This window comes from Vigna unguiculata, chromosome 3 (assembly GCF_004118075.2).
Source record: "Vigna unguiculata cultivar IT97K-499-35 chromosome 3, ASM411807v1, whole genome shotgun sequence".
Taxonomy (NCBI): domain Eukaryota; kingdom Viridiplantae; phylum Streptophyta; class Magnoliopsida; order Fabales; family Fabaceae; genus Vigna; species Vigna unguiculata.
In genome coordinates, this window is record NC_040281.1 from 20,413,037 (window position 1) to 20,430,260 (window position 17,224).

Consider the following 17,224-nt stretch of genomic DNA (forward strand, 5'->3'; position numbering starts at 1 on the left):
AGTAGGAATCTTCCTTGTTGCTTACTTAATCACCTAAAACATCATATTCTATTTGTCCTTTTGAGTGTTTTTCATTTTTAATTTTGAGTTCTTACTTGTTATTAGACCATTGCTAAGTTCTTATAGTTAGGCTTCTATTGTGTTTGTTTCAAGTTCATAATCTCTACTTTTCTTCTTTAAGTGCTTCTTGTTTTCTTCTTTAATTCACGTGCTGGAAAACTATTGAACAAAAGTGTAAAAAGAACAAAAGAAAGATAGAAAAAAGTTTGACCAAAAAAGAAAAAGAAAAGAAAAATTGATTAAAAGTTGTGCATCATGATCACTACTACTACTTGAATTGGGGTGTTGAATTGTTTGAATTTTTTTAAGCTTCTTCTTCTTGCAATCTAAGCCTTCATATGTCTCAAATTTGAGCTAATTGAATGACCTAATGCATCGAAAGCATTCGCCCATTATGAGACTAGAAGCATTGTTTCAATTCTAGTTGATTTTTGGGTTTTGAAATCTACTCTAGTGTCATTCTTTAAGTGTTCTTTAATTTTTGCTTAGCCTTTTGTTTCTAGCCTTATTTTGTTGTTTAATTCGTCTTTCGTTATGTCATGTCATATAATTTCTCTCTTTGAGTTTAGCTTTCATTCACTTTAAGCTTTTCTTGTTTTATTTCCTTTGGCTTCTTTTGGTTTTGGTAAACATCTTAGTGTAAGACTCCCTTTTGAGGTGGACCAATATCTTGATATAGCATCTTAGGCGGTGGAAACCAAAGTGGAACTCCAAGCTTCAAAGAAAATTCACAAGAACAAATCAAACACTTGAGAGAGCCAAAAAAGGATGGAGCGCATACACTTGAAGGAGAAAATTGTATGGTTGTATTTGCTTTGAGTTGTAAATTGTTCTTCTTTTACTAGTGTATTTTCGGCCTAATTAAATGTCTTGGAGGAGCCTTAGGTGTTCTCTCATCTCTTAATTAGAACCTTATTCATATAGTACAAACATTTGTGGACGGTAAGTGTGTCTTGTAACAACAAGTCTCACCATTAGAACTTCTTAACTTAGGCTTTAAAGTTCTTGCTTTGTTTTAGTTATTTTAGTACCTTAGTGTGTCTCTTAATCTTTCACTTAATTTCATCTAAGAAGTTTTTTTACAAGAGTCTTTGAGTTCCTTTGGCTAAGAAAGACTTGGTACATAAGCAATCCAAGTAATTCACTTCTTTTTTCTGGAAGAGAACTCAAAAAGCTTGCTATCTACTTCTTCTTTGGAATTTCTTAGTTTTAACACATAAATATAAAAAATAGTTTAATCATGTCTAGGCAATATTATCTACATAGTGCAAGTGATCATAAGGAATCTATTCATAGTTTAAAACATGTTTCTCAACAACTCAAATCACTTAAACTATGTAAACAACAAAAGGCAAGACAAAAATTGAAAGATCAAATTGAAAGAGATGCCCAACTTGCCATCTTATAGGTGGAAAATAGAATATTAAGACAAAAGGATGAGAAAAATAAAAATAAGCTTAAATGTAAGAGTAACTCTAGTAGGGGGTCTAGAAGTAGTGAAACTATCTTTGAGGAAGAGGGAGGGTTAAGCTTAGGAGATTACTACCAACAACCTTCTCACATTAGGAGACAAAGAAGAGACCATATCCCTAAGGAGACTAGAGTTGACCTACCATATTTTCAAGGAAAGGATGATGTGAAAGCTTATTTGGATTGCGAAATGAAGGTGGAGCAACTTTTTTCTTGCCACCAAGTTAGGAAAGGAAAAAAAGTGCCTTTATTAACCTTTAGCTTTCAAGGGTATGCAATGTATTGGTGGACTTCCTTAGTCCAAGAGAGGCTTCATAGTAATGATCCTCCAATTGAGTATTGGAATGATCTTAAGTCAACCCTTAGGAGGAGGAACACTATTACAATAGAGAACTTATAAACAAATTCCAAAGGCTCCAACAAAGAAATATGTATGTAGAAGAATAAAGGTAGATAATGGAGTTACTTGTGATGAGGACAAGAATAATTGAAGAGCTGGCCATTACCATAGCTAGATTCTTAAGTGCCTTAAATCTTGATATAAGAGATAGAGTTAAGCTTCTACCTTACAGATATTTAAATGATTTAGTGCAAATGAGCATTAAGGTAGAACAACAAAATTTGATAAAATCTTTTTCAATAATAATCCAAGCTCAATCAAACGTTATGTGAAGAAATATTTTAAAAGAAAAGAAAAGAAAGAAGAGACACCTAGGAACTTAGCCAAGGAAAAGGAAAAAAATGGAATAACATCATCACACACTCGCTCTAGTGATATCAAATGCTTTAAATGTCTTGGTAGAGGTCATATAGCATATCAATGCCCCACCAAAAAGACCATGATTCTTAGGGGTGTTGAAAAATATAGCAGCCAAGATGAAAGTGATAGTAAGAGTGAAAGTGAGGGTTCTAATGGATCTAATAGTGAAGATGCTTACCCTTGTGATAGGGACCTTCTTATGGTGATAAGGATCTCCAACAATCAACCTAGTCCACAAGCACTAACAGAAAGAGAGAATATTTTTCACACAAGTTGCAAAGTTTTAGAAAATACTTATTCTCTCGTTATGGATAATGGATTGTGTTGTAACTACCGCAACACTAGGTTGGTTGATAAACTAGCATCGACTATCTTACCCATCTAAAACCTTATAAACTTCATTGGCTTACTGAAGATGGGGATTTAATAGTTAATCAACAAGTGAAGGTGAAGCTTTCCATAGGAAATATGAAGATAGTGTGTTATGTGATGTAGTACCTATAGATTCCTGTGGCATCTTATTGGGGAGACCTTGGCAATTTGATAAGAAAATCATTCACAATGGTCTCACCAACAAGATTACCTTCACTCACAAGGAAAAGAAATTGGTACTTCATCTTCTTTCACCATCTCAAATGGTAGAGGATCAGGTTCAAATGAGGAATAAGAGAAATGAAGGAAAAAAAAATGTCCAAGTCTACAAAATAAAGATGAATCTAACGTGTGGGAGCTTCGTGTTTCTTTCCCCAAGGTCATTCAGCGTGAGAACATTTTGACAAAAAAAAATCTTTAAAGATGGTATGCTGGGGTGGAAATTATGGAGAAAAGAATGATTTGAATGGGAGAAACCTGAGATGACTAAGTTGTTGTAGCATTTGGCCAATGTAGTTTAGATAAGGAAAGAGAAGATGAATAGGTGTGCCAAGATGACAAAACAAAGAAATATACACTAAAATCAACATACATAAAACTACAAATTGGAACACTAAGGAAGGATGCATATATGTATAAAAGCTTTTGGAAAACTAAGGCTTTACCATCAACTGAATTTTTTGCATGGAAAGTGTGTTGAATATGGCAGTTGATGATTAAATTTTTACTAACATTTATAACATATGATCTTAGCTTTATTGGAGTTTATTGGAGACTAGAGTTAGTATTTTAGCTAGAATCTGCTAAATTGGTATTATCTAAGCTTTAACCAAAATCAGTACGCACCAATAGAGATTTGATTTACTTATTTGAATTGATTTTTTTTTCAAACAATGTGCACAAACTAAACACAAACAAGTGATTATTCTCAATTGTGATATGTGATTTGTTTGTTTAATTTCTTAAGAAGAAAAAAAAAGCAATTAGAATATGAAGATACTATCATGACTTTCTTTTTAGGGCGTCTTAAGCCAAATGGGTGAAGATATGCGCCTGATAATAGAGATTATGCAAAATTGAGTGTTTACTAGTTTAAAGTTCCAAAGGTTATATCAAGAATTTAGGGCTACGGACAAAGAACCATTGACTCCACCATACACATTAGATTAGACGCCACACTTTCCTCTTTTTTAATACTTTTTCTTATCTCCCATATCTCCCATATGGAAGGCTAAGCCTTTCTAAATTGATTCTCTTATGAGCAATGAATTGTGAAGTTTTGTGCTAATCAAGTTCACTTATCTAATTACTTAACAAAGTGTGCTAATCAAGTTTTGTGTTCCGTCACGTTTTTGCTCTTAAATGATGCTTTAGAGAGTGAAAGGAGGAAGGGGTATTTAAACTGCATTAGGCTTGAACTCCTAAGCGGTGTGAGACTATTGGGTGTGGTAGGAACATAAACCCTCTAGTTGAGGTCTCAAGGAAATGACGAATCATCCCCAATAGAAGACTTAAGAGACATGGTGGTTCATTGTAGAACCTCGTTATCAGACCACGATGGACATCAATGTTCCGATCCCAAGCTTGATGATAGAATCGTTGTCAATCACCATGCATCCATGGTATAGTTTGCTTTAGAGCTTGTGCTCTGTCACGGTTTTGCCTTAAAATGTGCCTCAGAGGGTGAAAGGGGAAGGAGTATTTAAACTGCCTTAAGCCTCGACTCCTGAACAACGTGGAACTATTGGGCGTGGTAGAAAAAATTGTAATTGAATTTTTTAGGAGACAACTTTGGATTTTTGAACTTTATATTCGATGATCTACTCCTATGATCTAGTCCTACATTCGACACTACTCTTTAATTTGATTGTGAAAACGATAACAGTAAGTAGCGACATGCAACAACCTTATTAAAACAGGAATGGATATTGTAAATAAAAAACGTGTCTTGTATGGAAGTGGGGCTGAATTAGTAACACGTTTATTTTTTACATGTAGGAGCACTCAAAATTTTTGGAGTATGTGTGATGACCGGGTTGGAATGAGTACTACTCACCATAACCAAGTTAGTAATCACTTCTATTCTATCAATTGGACTCATTGGAACATTTTGACTCATAGTAACAATATCATTTTTGGGAATCTAGTGTTTGACCCGGAGGAAGTTTTCACTATTGTTGAGATGAAAGTCTAGGCTGGGTCCATAAATAAATTCCCAAATACAAAATCACTTACTCTAACTAGTACTTTAGTTGAATCACGTGCATAAAATCTATATGTTATTAACCTATTCAGGTAGAGGGCTTCTCCCTGTACCTCCAAAGCTTTCTTTAGTACCCCTAAAATTTCTTTTAATTCCTCCTTTACCCTCCTCAGTAAAAAGTAAAATTTAATTTTCTCTCTCCTATATTTATTACAGCAACCCACATCCCTTCACCCTTAATATTCCATCCTCAATATTTTGACCAAGCCACAAGAGCTCTTTATTGTCCTTAACATCCAACAGCTCTTTATTCTCCACAACATCCATTATCTTTCTCTTTTATTCGCACAGCAGCAGCCTCCACTTCCAGATCAGGAGTGTAGTTGGTTTGTTTGCTTTACATCCTTTCAACCATGCTTTCCAGTTAACTCATTCTTGACCTATTTAATGACTTAATCATTTATATATTTTTTTGTTCAATTAATCCTTTTTGGATGTTTTATACTATGCAATTCGTTGAAAAGTGTTGTTTGAATCTTTTTCTGGATACTATGGATGTGGACTTTTGTCAATTTTTTCTTCTGAAAATGGCTATTATGGATGTCGACATCCGATTCAGGCAATTGCACTACGGATGTCGACATCCGAATCACGATTTTATTGTTTTACTTACGAGTGTCATTTGTGAACTATTGAGATCTGGTGTGAAAGGCCTTGTTACAGATCTCACATGTATTCTACAATGTTACAGATGTTGACATCCAGTTTAGGCTTTTTAATTGCGGATGTCAACATCCAGTTTCCCTTGTCTAATTTTTGTTTTCCTATTTTTTTAATTGCTTTGTTACGGATGTCAACATCCGATTTAAGTGATAGTATTGCAGATGTCAACATCTGGTACACCTCTTTGAAATCTTGGTTACATATGTCACGATTTTGGATGTAGCATTACGGATGTCATCTGTAAGATGAAATTTGGTTACAAATGTTTAACTTATTAAGAAATCAGAACAAATCCAAAACAACACCACAAGGAGTAATAATGCGTGTATAATGGGATCGGATTTTCAAAGCCAAGAATTTTCTGCAGCACACGTTCCAGTGATAAGAATCAATGGATAAAAATCAAACTATTCAACTTAAAAAGCGTTTGTAGAATCCACCATTAGCAATTTCTGATATATGAATATGAAGTATAAATGGAGGGAATTTTCGAATTTATATATGGTATGAATGCTATGAGATTGTTTTGAAAGTGTGACATGATGAAAAGTCAAAATTAAGTTGACTTTTCAATCCCATCCAATCTTTCTTCCCATCCAATCTTCAATTTTGACTTAAAATAAATTTTTAATAATTTGTATATTTTTTAATGTAATAAATGATGATTTTTTTTGAAAAGAATTAATTTTATAAAAGTATTGAATTATTAACTAGATGTGGACATCCGATTTATTTCACGCTGAAAGAAAAAAAGGGGTACAGGAGAAATGTTCAAATCAGAATTATTCTCAACTTACAATTACAACTACCATAGACATTAACTAGCTTTAAGGGGCATCGACAACATCATGCACAAATTTAACTAATTATTGTCCCGATCAAGATTTAAATGATGTGCTGCCTAAGGAAAAACTGTCGAAATCAGTTTTCAAGTTACATCTTACAAACAATTTAACAAACTAAATACTCTGGAAACTACGAACCAGATCATATACCCCTGCCCTCCCTCTCTGGTGGTACAAAACTGTGTAACCAAGACACAACCTATCAACTTGAATTATAGAAATTGGAAAACTGTGGCGACGAGCACAAGGGTAACACAATTTAAAATAGGCGAACCAGATGTCGACATCCATAATCAACGCATTTGGATATAGGGGAACCTGATGTCGATATTCGCAATTGAAATTTATAAACCGGATGTCGACATCCGTAATATGACAGTCAACAAAGTGACATCTATAACATTGCATCTCAGCACTAAAAATACATGAAACAGATGTCGACATCCACAATTCAAAAGTCTAAATCGGATGTCGACATCTGTAATGCACCAGTTAAACATCTTTTCAGCCATCACAATAAAAAAACGTAAAACGGATGTCGACATCCAATGTAAAAATGGAGGTTGCGGCTACTACTGTGCGTGAATAGAAGACACAAATGTGGAGAACAGAGGTGATGCCGCTGGAAGGGGCCTAGGTCAAATTAAGGGTTTCAATATTTGGGAGTGCAGGGGTGGCTCGTATAATAAATAGAGGAGAGAGAATTACTTACTTTTTTTACTCTTTACTGTGAGTGCAAAGGGAAATTAAAAGTCTTTTTAGAAGTACAGAATAAACATTTGGAGGTGGTGGGAGAAGCCCCCTTCAGGTAGGTCTGCATGCAGTCTATCTACTCAAACAGGTTGGTCAGGAAGGTTGAATTAGGTAGGGAAGTAGGACGTTATAAGTACATCAACAGAATAATTGTTTCACTCTAGTAGGTATACACGGATATAGTGGCTTTCTAAATACAAAGTTAAAGGCTAAAATTGGATGACTAGAGTTATTACCTGTGAGAGGTTACAGGTTGGATTCCCACTAGGTTTAATCTAGTCGGTTTGAACATCATAACGAATGGAGGTCCTAAGCTATTTTGGAGTAAAACACCTTTAATCTAACAAATCTCAGATTGTCCAGTCAAGATCCTTTTCTTGCAGTATTATAGAAAGGATCGTGTGCAACCGCATATATGCCATAAAGCAACAAAATAGCACAAATTTGCCAAACTTGGAATTCAATCAGATTCAGACAGAGGAATCAAAAACTGATTTGATAATGAAATGGATACCCTCAAGAATTCATAGAGGAGAAGTATGCAGGACGCGCAACACAAAATGGTGATTATATTGAATATACCCAAAGTTAAAACATGGGTTAAGAAATGCACCCACAAACAAAAATATTTAATCTCACCACCTCTTCCAATACTTAAACTTCATCTGGTGACATATTTTGTATTCAAGGATTTCTTAACACTGACCAATATGCTGAAAAAGCTATCAGCATTACATGCAATAAAGGAGAAAAAGAAAGTGTTGCTTTCTCAAAGACACGAGCACTTCCGATCATCCTTTTCTTTTATTTTCTACAGAACACCGGGTAAATATTGATCAATAATATTACATTAAATTTAAACATTAGTTATCAAGATTAAAACCTAAGTTACGTCATTTTTTTAATACTAAGTTACAAATTTTGACGATAATGGTGTCTTGGAGCCTGTTGATGTGTACAAGTAAATGAAGAAAAGATCTGTTGTGCATCCTCTCTAAAATTCCAACTTTAGAGCTTTCACAAACGCTTTCAAAAAATTTACACGAAATCATTACCGAAGCTATGGAACAATCTTCAATAGGAAAAGGTATATATATTGGAAAAGGAAAATTTGGTTAGAAAATCAGCAAGTTCGTGACAGGAGAACAGCAACTAAGATCAGGAGCCTCAAACCTTTGTCAACTTAATCCTTCTATGTTGTTATTGTAATCAGTCAGTGTTTCTTTAGCTGTCCTCCATCGGAAGAACTAATTCTGCTCAACATTGGCCCAACTTTTCTCTATGTACAGTGTTGTTGTCTGTTATTGCTATACTATCATCCTGAAAATACTTGTGTCCTCATTCTTTATCTTTCCTGGAAGTTACTTTTGAGAGGATCTCCTCAAAAATTCTGAAACCAACTTTGAGAACGAAGAAGAACTGTTCTGCAGCAATTTAGTAGGGTCATCGTACTCTGCAATTGTGCCTGTACACAACAAAATGGTAGTACTTGTCAGCAACTCAAAAGGGTGAAATAATGTTACGATAAAGCTTTTCCATGGGAAAAGCTTTTCCGTCCTTTTGGTATGATCACATATATTAAGTACATGCTTAGTGTGCAAGTGAAAGTAATACCTTCATCAAGGACCAAAACTAAATCATTATCAATAACTGTTGGAATTCTATGTGCTACTGTAATGACTGTACATCCACTTGTTTCTTCCCTAATTGTCTTCTGAATTAAATTGTCAGTTGCCGTGTCAATGGATGCCGTAGCTTCATCCAGTACCAAAATTCTTCTTTTCTTCAGTAGTAACCTAGCAAGGCAAACAAGCTGCCTTTGTCCAACACTCCAATTTTCTCCATTCTCCGCCACTAAATCAGTCAAAGAACATTTCGTATCAATGGCAGTATTCGGGAGTAAAAAGTACCCAACTGTGAAGTGGGACAGTTAGTGAAGTTACACTGCTCAATGGTGCAACTTTTTAAACAGAAATAACTATACCTGGTGCATCAAGAAGTCTTGGATCCCGCCTTACTATTTCAGCAAGATGGCACTTTCTGAGAACCTGAAAAGAGCAGTTCTTTCAGTAATAATATAAACATTGGCATTTTCAAGACAGTGTATGAAGTGCTAATGCTAACCTCCCAAAGTTCTTGATCTGCATGTTGTTCTAGAGGATCCAAGTTAGTCCTTACAGTACCTAGAAACAAGGTTGGATCTTGAGGAATTATACCAAGCTTAGATCTTAAATCTTGCAAACCAATCTTGGAAATATCCACACCATCAATTAGTATACTTCCTTCCAAAGGCTCCACCACTCGAAAGAGGGCTTGCAAAAGAGTAGATTTTCCACTCCCTGTCCTGCCTACTATACCAATTTTCTTTTGTCCTGGGAAGACACAAGTGACGCCTTTGAGTACCATAGGAGCAGCAGGATCATACCGTATATGAAGGTTATGTAGTTCAACATTTCCTTCCTTTGGCCAATCTTGTTCAGGCCTGCAATCTTTAATAATTAAGGGTGCTTCACTTGGTATGTTAGAGAACTGCAATATTCTCTCAACTGATATCATTTTGTTCTCAACATTGCAAAGGTTCCATATCACCCAAGCCTGGAGCACATTCAAGTTCAAACCGTAAGTGGCTACCAGACCCGCCAAGCCTGAAATCAGAAGAAGAGACTTAGCATTTCTATATAATTACCTATGGATCTAATCTTAATTATTTCATTTACTTTTTAACAAGTATCTGAGTATGAAGTACAAAGATTGATGAGAGATATGAGAGAAACATATGTCAATAACCGAGTACTGCCATATAAATCAATCAGAAAGAACCTCTAGTACGTGAGTAAAACCGCATCACAGTACACCCAAAAGGATCTAACACAAACAAGCTAAATTTCTGAAAATTTAGTTTTCTTTGTGGTGGTAAAGTTGTAGCCGAGGTTAATAAATAACATGTAAGTGTTCCTCTTCAGAGCATGCAAATAACTGCTTCTAAGATGAATAGAAGAAGAGAGGGCTTACTTGGATCAATGGTAGACCTTGGAAGAGTAACCAAGATGACCAGAACGAAATAAAAGACCAAATTGAAGAGGAAATTGATTCGTACAGACAACCATTCCATGGTGCCGAAATTGTAAAAGGCTACCCGAGAATAGTCGTCTATTAGAACGTTAACCTTGGTCAAGAATAGTTGCTCTTGATTGAAACAGCGGATTGTGGCAGCCCCAGCAATTGATTCTGAGAAGTGATGTAAGATAGGAGCCTTTCGAATCCCAACCATCCGGGCCAGTTCCCTGGCTGTTGTGATGTAATAAGACTGCAAAAGTAAGTAACTTTTTTAGTTGGCACATGAAAAGATTTGACAAGATGAGGGTTCATCATGACAAGAGATCACAATAAAATCTATATCAGTTCATGCTGAAAAATGTTTGATAGGAAAATTATATGATTCAATTTGTGTACATTGTCAAAGATTGATATATGTCTTACCTGATACCAGATGGAAATAGCAAGAACCACAAAAAAGAGGAGAATGACTTGCCAGGCAACTTGGGACATTAGTACAATGATACTCAATAACTGTATCAGTGCAAATACTAGTCCAGCTAATCTGTATGGTATGTCTGTGTCAACTGTACTTTGATCTGTTGATGACTGTAATAATCACAAAGAGAACGGTTGGAATATGATTGAAGCTTGTATTAATCATAAGATAAGAAAAATCAATGAAGTAGGAAATAATTGTGAAACTTACCCTACTCAGAATTCGGCTTGAAGGTGTGGTGTCAAAAAATGAAACAGGTGCCCGGAAAACTGATGTGATCATTCCGTGAAAAAAGCGTTGAGCAGTTTCCACAGCAACAGCTGCCATTAAAACAGTCCTTCCCAGTATGAAGATGGTGCCCCCAGAAGATAAAAGAATAAATATTTTCATTAGCTTCTTGTTGTCGACCTTGCCCTTCTGCTCTGTGGCCCATGACATCCAATAATTGCTTCCAATTTGCATTACTTGAAAGAGGATCTGGCAGAGAAGAATAACCGGAACCAGTGCTCCTTTATAAGCAGATGTGACAAAAGTTGAGTAAACACTCCATTTTACTCGACCCGTCTCTCTCTCCTCTTCTTTGTTTCTCTTCCAATTTTCCATGATATCTTGAATATTTTCTCGAGTAACTTCAATTTGATTTTTTGGGCAGGGTCTGTAGCTAGCAAAATCATCTTCTTGGCTTGGGTTTATTTGATGTACTGTTTCTTGGTGAGCAGCCATTTGTTGAACAAGTTCAGAGTTGGGACATGCTATAAGATCTTTATACCTTCCTGACTCCACTATTTTTCCATCTTTCATCACCTGCCAAAAATTATGTTAACAGTGAAGGATAAAAAACTTGTGAAGTAAAATCCACATCTAAAGAGGAGAGTGTTCAAGAGCTTACCAAAATGAGGTCTGCAGATTCCAAGAATTCCAGTTGATGGGTTGCATAAACAACCGTTTTGTCGTATAAAAGTTTCATGAGACATTTCTGCACAGGATTTCGAATTAAAGGTGATGTTCATTGAAGACAAAAATAAACATTGCATCAGACGGTACATAAGTGAACAACGCATATATTCTAATCATTACCACTTTACCTTAAACAAATGAGTTCCGGTATGAGCATCAACAGCACTAAAAGGATCATCAAGGAAATAAATATCTGAATTATTATAAACAGCCCTTGCCAATTGAACCCGCTGTTTCTGCCCACCACTCAAGTTAATGCCCCTCTCCTCCACCAGGTTCAAATCTCCATCACCCCACATGTTGATGTCCTGCTTCAAAGCACAGCCATCCAAAACATCTTCATAAAACTCTTTGTTCATTTGCTTGCCAAACAATATATTCTCTCTTACGGTTCCAGACTGAATCCAAGGACTTTGGGGTACATAACTTCTAGTCCCATAAACTTTGGTTAGAGCCCCAGATACTAATGGAATCTCCCCAAGAATACAGCAAAGCAAGCTTGATTTACCAGACCCCACTGACCCACAAACTGCTACCTTCTGACCTTTCTTTATCACTAACTTTCTTGTAATTTGAATTGTTGGTTTCTTGTGGGTTTGATCGTGTGTTTCCCATGCGTATTCCCCCGGGTTAATTTCAATAGCAACTGATGAATTTTTTGAAGTGTGCCTATTTATGAACTGGGTTTGATCTTCTTCATCGAGGAAATCCTGGATTCGATCAAGGGAAACTTTTGTTTGAATGATCATGGAGATAAGTTCAGGTAAGTTATAGATTGGTTCTTGCAAAATACGAAAAGTTGCTAAAGCTGAGAGTACTGTAGCGGCTGTAAGTTCTGTTTTCACCAGCATACAAGCACCAAAGGTGACAACAGAAACTAAAGTTGGTGATGTCCAGAATAGTGTTGCTACTGCTGAGCATGTGTAGAGGTATTTCTGCAGCCACCCCCTCTCAGTTTCCCTAAGTTGGAGGAGTTTCTGCAAGAATGAGGTCTCCCAAGAATGCAATTTTAAAATTCTTATGTTCTTCATGGTCTCTGATGTCATTTTTATTCTTGAGTCCTTAGCTTCCATGATTTTTGAGTGCAAACTTTCTTGCCTATTGGCCAAAGGTGTGTTACACACCATGACCAAAATGGTGACACCAAATGCAGCAAAAGAAGGGGTATAACCCAGATTGATGTACAAGATTATCAAGGCCAAAATGACCTGAACTGGAAGCAACCAAACTCCATGAATGTACCAGCAGAAGTCCCCAATTCTTTCAACATCAACATTAATCAGATTGATGATTTTACCTTGCGTTGCTCCAGCACACTTCATCGTTAGGGAGTGGCTATAAATTAGAGACATAAGAGCTGCACGCACCCGGATTCCAATTCGTTGAGCCCCGAAGTACCATTGTCTTTGACTCAGTGACTCCACGGTCTTTGCAAGGAAGAAAACAAATGCTAGAACCAATCCATATCGGACGCTTGAATCACCATTATTGCCCAATAAAAAATTCACAAAATTTGTGATCAACAAGGGCCCTATATAAGAGGCACCTGTGTTAACACCTACAATACAAGTGTAAACAAAGCATAAAAAATTAGCATAACCAGTGTATGAAGGACTTTGATTAAAGGTGCACAAAAAACCAAAGAGGAACAGTAGCAGTGACACTGAATAAAATATAAAATATACCAGCTAAAACTGCATTTAAGGCCAAAGACTTCCATATAGAATCGGCTATAGCTTTTGCCAAGGAGCCCTCTCCGAGTTTCTGTTTCCGAAGTGACCCTTCCAACATGGAAGAAGCACTTTCCGCCGATTCAGAACAAGGAACCGGAGGAATATGAGAAAGTTCAAGCTTTTTAACCCGACCCGTTTTGAAAATGGGGTTCAACCAACGGAAGATAAGCTTGTTCCACACACTTGCATTAGTGAAGGCCTCTTCATCGTGTTCCTCCATGGAACACTCCTCCTCAATCTGAAGCAACCCCTCTTCCATATCACTGCGCTCCCTTCTACACACATTAAAACAAAGAACCACCAACAAAGGCAAGGAAAACGAAGCAACTAAGTTATCCTCTGACAAGAAAAACCACAAGTCCAACGCTTCCAAATCTTTCACTACCCTTACAGACAGAGAGAGCACATCCACGAGAGAAGAGAAAATCCACCACAGTATGAGCACAAGAGGGAATCTTTTATTCTCCCTCACTCTGGTCCTCACTGAATAAAACGAAACCACAGTGGCCAAAACCCAAGTGAGTGTCAACGAAACAGAGTAAAATCCTATCACTCTCGTGGAGGTGTATTGGTGAAAAACAAGAACCATGTTCATAAGAGATAAAACAGCACAGGATAGAAGAGTGAACGCAGGCAAAAGCATTGGTCCCCGTTTGAAAGAGCCATCAGGAACACGGGTGCGCTTGCTTTGTCTCAAGCTATCCACCAAAACCCATATCAAAATGGCGTAAAGGAATGCCACATTGAGTGTTCCCAGCACAGCATCCAACACGACCATGGTTGGGAGTGAAAGTGCAACGAAGAGAAAAGGCAGAATCTGTAGAATGCAGAGAATGCAGGGAATGCAGAGAATGCGTTATGTTATTCATATACCCGAATGGAAAGAGAAGAGAAGGGAGAAAAGGAAAACCGAAAAAGAAAAGAAAAGCATAATGGGTTGAAAAAGAAAAAAGTGTTGGCACACCTTGGTGTGGAAATAGGAAGGAAGCGAAAGGAGAATTTACAAGTGTTGAAGATGATTGACGGTAGTCGGTAGTAGGATACTGACAGATAGGATTATGATAAACTAGAGGATGGAGTATATATGGAACACACCACACACATGGCAAAGAATCACAATTATGAACCAATATTTTCACTATATTTCTTTCTTTTCTAAATCAAAATTATATGTTAACTAATTATTTAATTCAAAACAATTTTATCAAATCGGTTTCCCTAATTAGATTGCATTATTAACTTTTTGTTTCCAACGTCCGTTTGGTGGTTCTGCTTTACTGTAGTTTGTTAGTCCCATTATTTGGACAGCCAATAAATTTTTGCACCCACATTATATTTATTATTTTATTCAATAATATCTTTTTTTCATAAATATAAAAATTAACCTTTTTAATACTAAAAAAGGATTATCAAATGCATCTTATTTAGAAAAACATTTTCCTTTATCTTTTAGCCATAAATATGGTCACAGATTATGGTTACAAAGGTTAAAAAAAATATAGTTTTTTTTTTATAAATTTGTATTTTGTAGATGGCTCAAGTCACTGTCTCAATCACTGGAATCTTTGACGACCAAACTTTGATGAGAGATTTTTGTGTACGTATGTATGTATTACGCATGTAGCTGGAGCTAATAAGTCAACTAATAATATAAAATATGTACAATTTGAATAATTTGTGAAATATTATTGAAAAGAAAGGTATAGTCTTAGACAGTAATTGATTGTATATGTAGTCTTAAAAGTAATCATTACGTGATTCATTTAGGTTTTTATAGACATATCAAACTGAGCCAACATATATTGGCTCAATACGAGTCGGGTTAAAAATGAGTAAATTTAATCCGGCTTATTTTTTGATAAATCAGAAATTTTGTAATCCAATTCAACCTATCATGGGTTTGTGGGTTAAATGGGTAACTCACCTAAATTTTTTTTTTTTTTTTTAGTATTCAAATATTTAAATAAATTTTTAAATAACCCATGAGATAACAATCATAGTAAAATTAAGAACCAATATTTTGATCATGCTCACCACCAATATGTGAAGAATTATTTCCAAGAAAGTATCCATTAGTCTAAGAAAGCATGACTAATATTACAAATTTTCTGTCATGTTATTCGACAAAATATAAATAAAAAAACTATGCATTATTTTCATGCTAATTTATAAAAAATTGTTTATAAGACGGTTACTTGAGTAATTTACTATAAAGATTATAGTTAAAGATTAAGGTATCAACATATATATATATATATATATATATATATATATATATATATATATATATATAACTTGACAATAAAATTAATTAAACATTCAACTATTCAAATATAATTAAGTAACATTCTAGCATTTAAAAATGTGAAATTTGTGAACAAATATAATAGGAGTAGTAAATAATTATTAAAAAAATTTTAAAAAAAAATTTAAACAAATTATAAAAAAATGTTGGTGGGTTAAGTGGGTCAACCCTCAATCCGGTTCGAACCTGTTTAACTCATGGGTTAAGTGAACCGGATTGAGTTCAACCCACTTTTGAAAAAATTGAATTTTTCTCAACCCAACACAACTCAAACCTGTGATGAACTAGGTTGGCTTGACATCTCTGGGTTTTTAATAATAAAAATTTATTACAGATCCTTTTAGTATTTAATAATAAATAGATAAATATCTTTTAGGATTTTATACTAGAATTAAATATTCTATTCACAATTGTCAAAGAATATATTTCCCCAGCGGAATCACACTATATCAGTCTATTAACTTCTTTCCACCAAAATGCAAAGATTTAATTCTTTTGTTAATGTTATTTACGAGAATAAATTATCATATTTAATTATGCTGATTAAAATGTACATAAGTACATGCAATGATTGGGTTTAATGCATTATATCACTATTTAGCAAAAACAGTCAAATTCAATAAATTTGATTAAGGTTTTTTAATTTGTTTAATTTTTAAATGTTTTGTTTAAATAAAGTAAATCAAATTCATTATATTTTAAAATTTTATTTAAATAGTGTATCTCCATCTCCATTATTGGTAAATACAAAATATAATTTTAATATTAGTAATTAATAGAATCACGTAACTGAAAACAAAAGGAAAGTTAATTACAAAATTAGATATTTGAATGAAGTTTTAAAAGTGAGTTGGAAAATTTCCTAAATAAGTGTTCTTAGTATTGTCTAATTATTGTTTTATTGAAAAGATCATAAAAGCTTTCTAAAATTATTTAATCATAAATAATATATATATATATATATATATATATATATATATATATATGAATCTTATATAAAAAATAAAGAGTTATAATATACAAAAAATTATTAAAAAAATTCTTACTAAATGCATTTACGTCTGATGCTTATAAATTATATATATATAATAGAAAGGGATTACTAATTTAATATAAAAAATAAAGAGTTATAATATACAAACAATTATTAAAAAATTATTTTTACTATTATTTAGTGTTTTTATGTATTTACGTCTTATGTTTATAAGTCAAGCATAAATTTGTTTAAAAGAAAATTTAACTTATTTTTTTCTTTTACTTCTTTTACTATTTGAACAATTTTTTTACTAGGCGAACAAACTTTCGATTAAACGAATAAAACCTTTGACGTCGACTAGTATTGTATGCATGATAGTGATTGTTATGTGTCTAAAGATTATTGTTTGTCATTATTGTCTGTATTTCACTAAGAAACTTTTTTCACCCTAAATATTTTCGACATTGAGATTGATTTTTTCCTCTTCTCCCTTTACTAATTGGCATATCTATGACTTTTTTGCTTAGCCATA

The 17,224-nt window shown here is 34.5% G+C and overlaps 1 protein-coding gene across 2 annotated transcripts; it reads right to left on the minus strand.

Annotated features, from left to right (window-relative positions):
- Positions 1 to 7,735: 7,735 nt before the first annotated feature.
- LOC114178507 (putative ABC transporter C family member 15) lies at positions 7,736 to 14,465 on the minus strand. Of its 2 annotated transcripts, XM_028064449.1 has the most exons (11): positions 14,376 to 14,465; positions 13,364 to 14,228; positions 11,807 to 13,236; positions 11,611 to 11,697; positions 10,932 to 11,525; positions 10,667 to 10,831; positions 10,199 to 10,493; positions 9,311 to 9,831; positions 9,171 to 9,234; positions 8,801 to 9,040; positions 7,736 to 8,651 (listed from the first exon to the last, which is right to left on the minus strand). In XM_028064449.1, exons 2-11 carry the CDS (start codon positions 14,187 to 14,189, stop codon positions 8,548 to 8,550), a joined length of 4,326 nt encoding a protein of 1,441 aa, XP_027920250.1. In that variant the 5' UTR covers positions 14,190 to 14,228; positions 14,376 to 14,465; the 3' UTR covers positions 7,736 to 8,547. The 2 variants fall into 2 exon arrangements, with proteins under 2 accessions (XP_027920250.1, XP_027920249.1); XM_028064448.1 differs by lacking the exon at positions 14,376 to 14,465 and having other exon boundaries at positions 13,364 to 14,367.
- Between the last annotated feature and the right edge of the window lie 2,759 nt (positions 14,466 to 17,224).